General features: G+C 44.7%; 1 protein-coding gene across 1 annotated transcript in view; it reads left to right on the top strand.

Moving 5' to 3' along the window:
* Positions 1 to 6,984: 6,984 nt before the first annotated feature.
* Dcdc2 (doublecortin domain containing 2) overlaps positions 6,985 to 11,905 on the top strand; it is a 165,459-nt gene continuing 160,538 nt past the window's right edge. The window contains exons 1-2 of the mRNA XM_055614501.1: positions 6,985 to 7,560; positions 11,094 to 11,148. Coding sequence (XP_055470476.1) covers positions 7,268 to 7,560; positions 11,094 to 11,148 — 348 coding nt within the window. The 5' untranslated portion in view covers positions 6,985 to 7,267. The remainder of the gene's footprint in view (positions 7,561 to 11,093; positions 11,149 to 11,905) is intronic.

Genomic DNA, 11,905 nt, shown 5'->3' on the forward strand with positions numbered 1-11,905 from the left:
ATTTAAGGGGCTCCTACATGGATTGCTCTTGAGGCACAGTCATCTCTCCAGGTCACCACACACTCTAATGGGACCGCTGGGCATATGCTTCACAGAGTTTCTAAACCTGCTCCTTAGGGAAGCATGCTTCAGGGAAATCCCAGCCCAGATGCACAAGCATAGGGGAGAGCACAGCGGGAAGCACAGGTCTCCCATTCCCAGGAACTCCGGAATCCAGGGAGTTACCTCCAGCAGGTAAGAAATAGCACAGGCATGTTGCCAAGAGGGCAGCTCTGAAAGAGCAGGAATTGTTTCCCCAAGATGGCCACGGAACCCAGGAACTCTGGAACCCCCCTGAGGTCTGGGTTTCCCTTTCCTCAGAGGGGATGTTGATCACCCTGAGCCAGAGCTCCTCTCTGAAGCCTCAGCCACTTTTTCAATTTTCAAAGTCCTTGCTCTGTCATCTGAGCACTGTTCTCTTTTCATCACTCAGTCACAGGCCTCTCTCTTCTCTGTCTCCAGGACAGGCCTGGCTCGGAGACCATGTGCCTTCTTTCACTGGGGCTCACACTCATTTCACTTCTACATCTTCACTATAATCACATTAAGTCTAATATTTTTAATTATTAAGTTTAGGACCCTTCTATAGACCAAGTATTTTTCATTTATCTCTGAGTCTAAAACAGTGTAAGGACAGTGACAGAGGAGGAGGGAGGTGCAAGTTTAGACAAGCAGACTCTAGATTATTTGGCTGCATAGAAGAGATGAGGGTAATATTTCTTAGAGCCAGCCACTGGGGTCCAGCCCAAGGCTTCATGCATGCTGTGTGTCTGAACTATACCCCTATCCTATTAGGGATTAGCATTTCCAAGGTGGCTATTAGAGGCAGCCTAGTACATTGATGAAGAGTTTATCTATTACCAGGACTGACTTGTTTAACTCGACAAAAGGCATCAGGTCCTGTCAGAAACAGCAACCATTACCCATGGGTATCTGAGAATTACAGTTTTGGGCTAGATCTATAATTCACTTGGTAGAATGCTTGCATCTTCTGAGTGAGGCCCTGGGTTTTAGTTTGGGACTAGCGAGATGGCACAGCCATAAGAGAGCTTGCTGCACTTCAGAGGACTAGGTTCTCAGCATCTGTGTCAGGTGTTTCACAACTGCCTGTGACTGCAGATCCGTGAGATCCAATGTTCTCTTCTAGCCTCTGGAAATACTTGCACTCATGCATGAGCGCACACACATACACACACACAAATAAAAAAATCAATTAAGAAAAGCAGAAGTTTAAAAGTTCAGAGACTGAGATGTGAGGACCATCTGTGACACTCTGTAAGGGCTAGCTAGGAATTGGCTCCACATTTCATCCATGTTTCTATTATCTTGCATAAACATTATAATCCTAGCTTAGTGGCTGAGGACTTGCCGTGTGTGTGTGTGTGTGTGTGTGTGTGTGTGTGTGTGTGTGTTCCAAGGTTGACCCCCAGCACTAAACAAAACAACGTCTCAATCTTGGGTAGGAGAGCTTATTCTGTGTGGTTGATCCCATCTGCACACAGCGAGGCATATTCTATCTGAAGCCAAACTATTACTTTTAACATGAAACCTTGACTCAAAAACAACCCCCCCCTTCAAAAAACCTCTCTGGTTGATGAATGTTTATTTGCCTGAAACTGTAATTTGTAGCATAAGAACATTTTCCAGCTTATTTTTCTTAATTTTTATAATATATTTTCTGTTTATTCACAAAATGATTATTAGTCCCTTACTGTGCTAGGCATTGGAAAGAGGCATGAATAAAACAGACACAACCCTTTCCCTTAGGAAGTGTACACAGGTGTACAGTTATGTGAGGATTTATAATTAAACCTGTCATTATGCAAAGGCATAACTGCACTTAGTGAAACAATGGAGGAACAATATATAATAACACAAGGGGTTACTCATCCTGATCTGGCGAGTAGCACAGAAATTATTTTCTGGGGCGATGATATTAAAGTAGAGGCTTGACACATTAGTTGGAGGGAACTAGATAAATGGAGATTGGGAGAAGATGGTCGTCAGAAAGCACAGCCAAAGGTTATTAAAGGAAGTGGAGAGGCAAGCTTTGGGTTTGGAGAGGCACGAGGAGGGCATGGGAGGGAAGAGAGGATGAGGTAGCAGGACAGTGTATTCCAGGTTGATGATACAAGCTTTCACCCTAGAGAAAGGAAAGCATCTTAGGAGGGGTTTGTTGTTTTCTGAGACAGGGTCTCATCATGCAGATAAAGGCCTCAAACTCACAGCAATTCACTGCCTCAGCCTCCTAAGTGCTGAGATTAAAGGCTTGTGCCACCACATGGCATCATCATCAGAATTTTAAGCTATAAGTGGGGAAGAAATACATTTGTTTTCCAGCAGTCTTTCAGACTGGCTGGTTGAGGAGAATGGAAAAAATGAGAAACAAAACTGGAAAATAGGGCCACTTTTTTAGGGGAAGAGTTCTTGCTTTTGGTAAGTAGAAATGGGATGGAATAAGAGATCTTATGAGTGCTTAAGAGGTGGGTTTCGTGAATCTTGGTGGCTGAAGAACACTTACAAATCCATGCTGTGGGTTTGGTTGCATTGTGTCAGCAGAAAAACACAATAGAAACCACTTGAGGTGTCCAGAGTCTGGTAGTACTTTTAGTGCACAGCAAAACTTATTTAAATATCTTTTGGACCATCTTGTTCATCTTCAGTATTTTTTACACACTTAATGAGAATCTAAAAAGAAACTCTGTCTTTCTATCCGTGCTCTCACACACTGCAGGATCTTTCTGCAGTGGGCAACTTCTCATTCTGCTTCAGGGTTTATCTGACCTTTCTGTCTTCTTAAACCACTTAAAATTTTTTTTTTCACTATTGGGGTTTCACCACACAAAGAACTTCAATACCAATTCAGCAAGAAGAGAGAGGCTGGAATACATGGGCTTTAATTTTGTGCTGTAGTTGCCTGTTTCTCTGAGGCCATTAAATATATAAAGAAGTGAATGTTCATGTTTCAGCTTTGAGCAAATGTGTAGGGGAAGTCCACTTACAGAGAAAGGAAAAGTCTTAGAGTATTGTTGTGAAGGGACACTGTCACTACCACAACTCTTATAAAGGAAAACTCTTAATTGGGGCTGGCTTACAGTTCAGAGGGTTAGTCCATTATCATCATGGCAGGAAGCTTGGTGGCATGCAGGCAGACATGGTGCTGGAGAAAGAGCAGAGCGTTCTACATCTGGTTGGGCAGGCAGACTGGTAGACTGGCCTGGCTTGTGCTTCTGAGCCCTCAAAGGCCACCCACTAGTGACAAACTTTCTCCAACAAGGCCACACCTCTTAATAGTGCCATCCTATGGGCCTGTGTGGGGGCCATTTGTATTCAAAGGAACAGAGGAAAAGAGGGTGTTGTAAGAAAATGTGTGGCGATTTCTCATTGCTTTGTCCCAATGCCTTATAAGCAAATTAGTGGGGGAGGGTTTTATATTATTCTCGGGGAGATTGCAATCCATCTTGGCACGACATGGTGGCGCGTGAGCCCAAGGTAGCAGGAGCATGTAGCAGGAGCTCCTGGCCCCCACAACTCAAAAAGCAGGACCAAGAGAAAGGGAGATCCTTCTGTTTGCCTTTTGATTTAGTTTAGGGAGCTGAAAAGGAAGGTAAGCTTTTATCCTATGGCTCCATGATAAGAGTGTACTCAAGAGATAAATCCTGGCCAGAGATACCATCATGAAAGGCGTGGCTTAGCACACTGGTGACAAGTGACCCACACCCGGAAGGACCCTGGTCTTTATTTAGTGCTTTTGGCTGCCTTTGGGAAGCTCTTAAGTTTTGAGCAGGGAGCATGTTTCCATTCTGCCCGGGGCTGGTATGGGCAGCAGGGAGCTTTATGCTGTTGGAGGTCCTGTCAGCTGACTTGTCACAGCTGCTTTCCCCACAGACCTTCCAGCTGTGTATTCCCAGAACTGGAATTTACTCTGTATTATTCTATTCTCTTTGACCCTTTGAAAGCTGCCAATTTTCAAAGTACCATTGGGGTTTATTATCTTAATTAAGATGTTTCTGTGGCTGCTGAAAAACAGTTGGAAGAGTGCTTGCCATGCACGAAGCTCCTGGGTTTGATCCCCAGCACTTCATGCATAAGCAGGGCACACCTGCCATTCTAGGATCCAGCAGATTGAGGCAGGAGGACCAGAGGCTCAAGATGATCCTCTCTGCTGCATAGCAAGTTTGAGGCTAGCCTGGGCCATATGAGATTTTTCTCAACAAACAAACAAAAAACAAACAACCCAAACCAAATGAAACCACAATTGTTCTGTCTCATATTGTAATCCCCACATGTTCACGATTCATATTGTTATGTCAGAATGGTTAAGAAAATTCTATAGTAGGGCAGATTGAGTTTGAAGCCCTGTGTGTAAGTTACTTCATGTAAATTGCCACAATTTCTCTGAACATTTTTTCCTACATCTGGAAGTGACTGTGAGTGTTAAATTAGATAATGTGTATAAAGTACCTTACACAGTACCTTACACATTCTTAAGTGTGTCATACACAGTTTGAAAATTTATTTTTACTGAAACATGAGGAATTAGGAATACCTGCTGTTATTGGTTCTTGTTTTTTGTTATTTTCTCATCTATGTGACCAAAGACCAAACAAGAAAAAAGTGAAATGTGGAGAGGTTTATTTTCACTGCTTGAGGGCCCACAGTCCATCATGCTAGGGACCACAGTGGCATGCAGTTGCTTGGCATCGGCAGGAGCTGACGGTGGCTGCTTGCTTACCCACTATGTGTCTCAGGAAACAGAGACTGGAGAGAGTCTGTAAACCTCAGGCCCTACCTCTTAAGGGGTTTCACCCCAAATACTCCACTGGCTGGGGACCAAGTCTTCAAACACATGAGCCTATGGGGGCATATTCTGTCCAAAAGGCAATGTGTACATTTGTAAAGACTTAGCAGGAGTAAGAACAGTGGTTTGGTTCACTTCAGAAGATTTTATCTGTATCTGTATCTATACAATCTGTAAGATTGTATCTATATCTGTAATTTTATTTGTCCCTCCTTCACCCAGTCTGGATAGGACAAATCATCTTTATTGAGTTGATTTTTGCAGCTAACCTGAAACTGGATATGTAACCGTCTGCCTTGAACTCACAGAGATCCGCTGCTTCTTCTTTTCTTTTCTTTTTTTATTGTGCACACTTTAAAAAAATTAATTACAGTTTATTCACTTTGTATCCCAACTGTAGCCCCCTCCCTCGGCCCCTCCCAATCCCACTTTCCCTCCCTCATCTTCTCCCATACCCCTCCCCAAGTCCACTGATAGGGGAGGTCCTCCTCCCCTTCCATCTGACCCTAGCCTATCAGGTCTCATCAGGACTGGCTGCATTGTCTTCCTCTGTGGCCTGGCAAGGCTGCTCCCCCTCAGGGGAGGTGATTAAAGAGCAGGCCACTGAATTCATGTCAGAGACAGCCCCTCTTCAAATTAGTAGCGAACGCATTTGGAGAATGAGCTGCCATGGGCTACATCTGTGCAGGGGTTCTAGGTTATCTCCATACATAGTCCTTGGTTGGAGTATCAGTCTCAGAAAAGATCCCTGTGTCCAGATTTTTTTTTCCCTCTCTCCTTGTGGAGCTCCTGTAGGGTATCAAAGCAGAGGCTAAGACTCATAACCAAACGTTGGGCAGAGTGCAGGAAACCTTAGAAAAGAATGGGGAGACAGACCTGGAGGGGACAGGAGCTTCCACTTTTAATGTTGGTGTTAAAGACATGTGTCAGCACTGCTGGCCCTTCAGAGGTTCTTGTTGGTTTGCTTGTTTTAGTGTTTTTCTGCACAGGGTTTACTTTGTTCCAGGCTGGCCTGGAACTTGTGGCTAATCCTCCTGCCTTCTGCTTTCCCAGTGCTAAGGTTATAGGCATGCTCCACCACCTGTGGCTTTACGGAAGTTCTTGATTAAAATCTCGATTCCATCTGGACTCCTGATCTAACAATTTACACAGCCAGCATGGAGGCAAGCTCGTGGCCACAGCAAGACTTCTTGTAAACACTCCCTTTAATCATTTGTCACATAGTAGGCACTGAAAATATTGTAGGGTATCACCTACCTAGCTGTGTGCCAGTCTCCAATCACCACCCTGGCATAGCACTGGCATGGTAACTTCATTCCCAACCACGTCACGACTTTGATGCCAGGGAAACTCAAGGGAGCCAGGCGCGCTCCAGGCCTAGTTCACAGGCTAGTTCTCCGCTCGAGGCTGCAGTTGCTATGGAAACAGCGAGAAAAAAAACAAACTGGGCTCCCCGCGGGCCTAGGCAGGCCCTCAGAAGACACTAACGGTGGCGGCGGGAGGACCGGTGCTAGAGACGCGCGGCCGCCTAGGGTTCACAGTGGTGCCAGCCCCAGCGCCTGCAACCCGCCCCGCCCCCACCTGAGTCCCACCCCCAACCCCTCCCCCACTGCCCGCGAGTGTCGGTAGGTACCATCGGGAAGGGCCCACCAGAGCCTCGCCACTGGGCGGCGCTGGCCAGAGCGGAGCGCCGGGGTCTCCGACTCAGGCGTCTTGTCTCTGTGCAGATTAGTTAATTGACATTAATGTAGTTTGGCTATAACCGAGTCCGGCCTAGAACTTCCTAGGTAGTTCAGGCTAACCTTGAACTCGAGGCAATCCTCCAGTCCCAGCCGCTCTAATTCTAGGATGATAGCTGTGTGCCACTGCGCCCGAAGTTCTCAATGCATTTTTAAGTATTTCATTTTCCGCAAAGGAAAATCCCGACAACTTTAGTCGGGATCTTTATGGCTTTTTTTTTTTCCGGGGGGTGGGGGGTCGCGAATGCGAGCTGGTGGTATTAGAGGTGCAAGACAAGGGAAGGAAAAATGAAGCTGTTGGGAGAAACAACGCGGATGTGATGATGATAGGCACCGAATCTCGCCATGTTAATAATGTGCGCTTGAGTTCGCGTGCGTGTGTGCGCGCTTCACTGCGCGCGCGTCCGCCACTGTCCCTCCTGTCCCAGCTCGCGCAGGGGTTTAAAGCCCGAGCCGTGCGAGTTCCCAGACAGCACACCTGGATGCTGCGCGGGGAGACAGGTGTGCGAGCCTGCGAGCGCTGATTGGCTGTCCCTGCCGCGCCTTACTTGAACAGCTACCAGCTGTCCCCGCTCGGCTGGTCCTTCTCCCCCTGCGGGTGACTTTCCTTGTCCCTTGCAGGAGGCGGTCCACGAGCTGGTGTTGCAGGCCTTTGGACGGCTAGCGGGTCCGGCGTCCCGCGGGGAAGATGAACGGGCCCAGCGCCAGGTCCAGCCACCTGTCGCAGCCGGTGGTGAAGAGCGTGCTGGTGTACCGCAACGGGGATCCCTTCTTCGCCGGGCGCCGCGTCGTCATTCACGAGAAGAAGGTGTCCAGCTTCGATGTCTTCCTCAAGGAAGTGACGGGCGGCGTGCAGGCACCCTTTGGGGCGGTTAGGAACATCTACACCCCGAGGACCGGCCACCGCATCCGGAAGCTGGATCAGATCAAGAGCGGGGGCAACTACGTGGCCGGGGGCCAGGAAGCTTTCAAGAAACTCAAGTGAGTTTGTGTGTCCCTGCGCTCCAGGGTGTGGCGGATAGGGGGCAACCTCCAGATGGGTCCAGCAAGGAGCTGGCAGTTGCAGGAGAGTTGGAACTGGAGGAGGAATTTAATTCCAGTAGCAGGAGGTGCAGATTTTAAATGAGTGGCTAAAGAGTGTATAAACAACAGGATGATTTTGTTATTTTGAGACACTGTACCGCCGGCCTAAAACTCGCTAGATCAGTCTGGCAGTCCTCCTGCCTCAGCCTCCCAAGTGTGGGATTACACAGCTTTATTTTATTTATTTTATCAAAGCCCATCCATTTAGCTTAAAAAATTCTTACGAATAAATTCCAAGGACCGGATGCTCTGTTATGACTTCCCTCTTCATTGTTTGCATTCCTTCATTGCAAGCAGAGTGCACACAGACAGGCGCTATGCCTTCTTCCTGTATCCCAGGTGTTTGTGCTAGTCACAATGCTTGGAAAAGTCCAGACTTGTGTCTGTGCACACGTCTGTCTCTAGGACCTGCAGGCCACCTTCCCGATAAGGAGCTTCCTCGCAGTCATTTTCTGTGAATTAGCAGCAGAGCCTAAGTTCCTTGGAGTTGACTTGACTTTGAGGACTTCCAACCTGCACACTGATAATTCTAATGCACGTCGTAAAACGACTCACGCAGTAAGAAAAGTACTTGAAGTTTATGTGGGAGTTGGGAGCTAAGAGTTGTCAGGAGCGGACAGGATAATTAAACTCTTACATTCAATGAGTGTTTTAAGGCTTTACTGATGTATGCTTGGGTAAATCCACCCAAGTGATTCCCAGAGTTGTGACCATCATTACGAATCCATTTTACAACATTTTGATCACTCTCCTAAATATACCGACACCTTCCAACTTTAAATTTTCCTGAAGGCATGAGCCAACTACTAATCTATTTCCTGTGTCTATGGCACTTTCATGGGCATGTATCAGTGCCACTGTTTTCCATGATATGGATCTAACAATTTTCCTTCATCCATTGAGCAATTTTTTTGGTGGATGTTTGGGTTGTTCACTTGGGGGCTATTATGAAGAAAGTTTCTGTGACCGTTTACCACTTTTCATTTCTCTTGGTCGTATCTACCAATGGAATTGTGGACTCATAGATACCCCTATAGCTTTACAATAGAACATTTTAATTTGAATTTATCTAAAGCCCCAGATAGCAAAAAGTTAAAACAAATATTTACTATAAATTTGTTCTCTGTTATTATTTTCTAATTGTATGGAGGCATTTTCATGTGACTCTCCAGCGTTAATTTTCACTTCTAATTCACACATAAGCACACAAAACCTGAGTTTGTTATTGAGGTCCCCGTGGTTAGTTTTCAGTGCTGACTCTGGTGTTCAAGCAGCAGTCAGTCTATGTTTGTAGTGAGAGATACTAATAAGAGTTAAGTGCTGAACATATTTGAAGCTTGGTGTTATACTGACAGAACAAAAGGGAGTATGAAGAGTGTTGAGGACCACTCATGGGCTTTCACTTTGAACCAACATTTGAAGACAGCAAAATACTTGTCAAAAAGAGACTATCAATTTTCTGCTGGGATGTCTTATACTTTGACATTTCTAACATTCTTGACACCATCCCTAAAATTCAGGTAGGTTTCAAACCTTGCTTTTACAGCACTTTTAGGGGTATTTTTCTCAAAAAAAATTTTTTTGGGGGGTGAGATGGATCAGTAGGTAAAGGTGCTTGTGTTGTAAGCCTCATTACAAGTTTGACCCCCAGAACCCATGTAAAGGTGGGAGGAGAGAACCCACCCTCCAGAATTGTTCTCCAACCCCCACCTGTGAGCTGCAGCTTGTGTATGACCAAGCACACACATGCACGTGCACGCTCGTAAGCTTGAACACACACACACACACACACACACACACACACGCACACACACATACATACACACACACATACACACACACATACATACACACAAACATACACACACGCACACACACACACAAACACACACAAACATACACACATACACACACACACACACACACACACACACACACACACACACACCCTCTAAAACTTTTCTTATACATTTTTGGAGTTGTCTTATCTCCACTAACCTGTTAGGTCTGGGACATTTAGATTGTAAAACAGGAGACCTTCTCCTGTACACAACAGAATATTTTATTTTCTCAACAGAAATACCTCCAGGAAGTTCACACACACAACAAACAAAAACATTTCATTGCTGAGATCAGTTGTTCACACTGTCTCACACAATTGCTATTTGGGTAGGGAAATGCAGTTTAATTCCCACATCAGTTAACTAACATTCTATCCAACAAACCCAAACAATATTAGCCAATAGCCAACATAGCCAAAGTTAATTCAAACACATAAACTTGTAGTAACAATTTATTGCTTTTATTATTGTCTGTGTGCATATGTCACAGTGGGAGGGTGGCAGTCACAGGACAGCTCTGGGGAGTCAGTTCTTTCTTTCCACCCTATAGTAACAGGGATAGAACTCAGGCTTGATGGAAGGTGCCTTTACCATCTGAATAAACTTTTTTTTTTTTTTTAACAACTTGTCTGCTATGGTAGTTAAGATAGTTGAGTCTTTCATTGTGGTTATAAATTAGAAGCTAGATTTATAGTTTTATATTAAAATAATTACTTAGAATTTTTATCTATAAGACAATTTAGGAAGCATTTAACTAGATCTAGATCACACTGATGGACTACTTCCCTGTTTATGAAAATAACACATTTTCGCTGACCCAGTACCTAAACCACCCCACATGGCTGGGCATTTCAGTGTCCCTGGGAAACGTACCCAGTCTCCCCCAGGTCTTACTTTGACACCCAGCTTGTTTTTCTAAGGTTTACAACCATTTCCTTTGACGAACATTTGTTATTAATGGGAATAATAGAATTTATGAGATTCACAGAGTGGAGTTACATTACATACTAGAGAGTAAGTCAGCTGGTAGAGTACTTGCCTGCCCTGGGTTTGCACAGCACAAAGAGGAGCTGGGGTGGCCTATGCCTGCAGTCCCAGTTCTAGGGAGGTAGAAGCAAGAGGATCAGAGACTCAAGGCTACTCTTGACAACACAGTAGGTTCAGGCCTAGTTTTCTGTATATAAAACCTTGTCTCTAAAAAAGGAAAAAGAATGGAAGAGAGAGGGAGAGAGGAAGAGGTGGGGGAAGGCACAGGAAATCAGTGGTAGGGAGAGAGAGAAGGATACAGAGAAGGAGGGAGAGAGGAAGAAGAAGAGGAAGAGTCCAGAGTGAGAAATTACTGTTAAGGGAGAAATGCTTCCTAAAGTGTGTATTTACATGACTTCAATTCTCTCGGTGTTTGCACAGATGCTTCAGCTCTAGTTGGTAAGGCTGTGTGAATGGTAGTCTCACAACTCTAGTACCTACTGATTTCTGCTTCAGGCTTATGCATGTCCTGTGACTGGCTTTACTTTTTAATAATGCTTAAACATTTTATGTAACTGACTTCAAACCTGTAAAAGCAGCCCTTACATTTTTTTTCCCTTCTAGTTACTTGGACATAGGAGAAATCAAGAAAAGACCAATGGAAGCTGTTAATACAGAGGTAATACAAATTCTATTTTGAAGGTTTCAATTAAAACTTGTAGTTGTTGTTGCTTATAGTATGTCTTACATAATCCACTGGTAAGATATGAGTTCTCAAAAAGTATGTAAGGGCACCACATATTTTAAGGAAAAGATGGTCCTTTCTTTGCTAGACTATTTTCAGAAGAGAAGAGATATGTCTCAAGGCATGCAGGATTGGGTGAAACTTCTCTTACTTTCTTGTTTTCTAACTGAGACCCATCCAAGTCTCTCTGTTCACTGTGAGAAGATTTTGAGTAGTGCTGGATAAATCTCTGTTCTAAGTCCATAAGGAATTCTCCCTACCTCCTGACAGCTTACCTGTTGGAAACAGCCAGGATCATACTTGCAGCCTGAGGCTTTCCAAAGAGACAAGCAGTTGCCATATTGGACTTAGTTTTGGTTTTTTTGAGTCAGGGTCTCCTACATAAAGTCCTAGCTGTTTGGAAACTCACCTTGCAGACCAGACTGACTTGAAACTCACAGAAATCTTCTTGCCTCTGCCTCCTAAGTGCTGGAATTAAAGGTGTGTGCCACCATCCCTGGCTCAAAAATCTGTTTTCTTTTCTTCTTGTGTTAAGGATTAAACCTAAGGCCTTACATATTTTTTTTTAAACTTATTAGTTAAACTTGGCCTTACATATGTTAAGCCAGTACTCTGCTATGGAGTTAACTCTCTGTGTCTGTCTGTCTATCTATCTATCTATCTATCTATCTATCTATCTATCTATCTATCT

This window comes from Psammomys obesus, unplaced genomic scaffold (genome assembly GCF_907164565.1).
Source record: "Psammomys obesus unplaced genomic scaffold, mPsaObe1.curated_primary_1811, whole genome shotgun sequence".
NCBI classification, from domain to species: domain Eukaryota; kingdom Metazoa; phylum Chordata; class Mammalia; order Rodentia; family Muridae; genus Psammomys; species Psammomys obesus.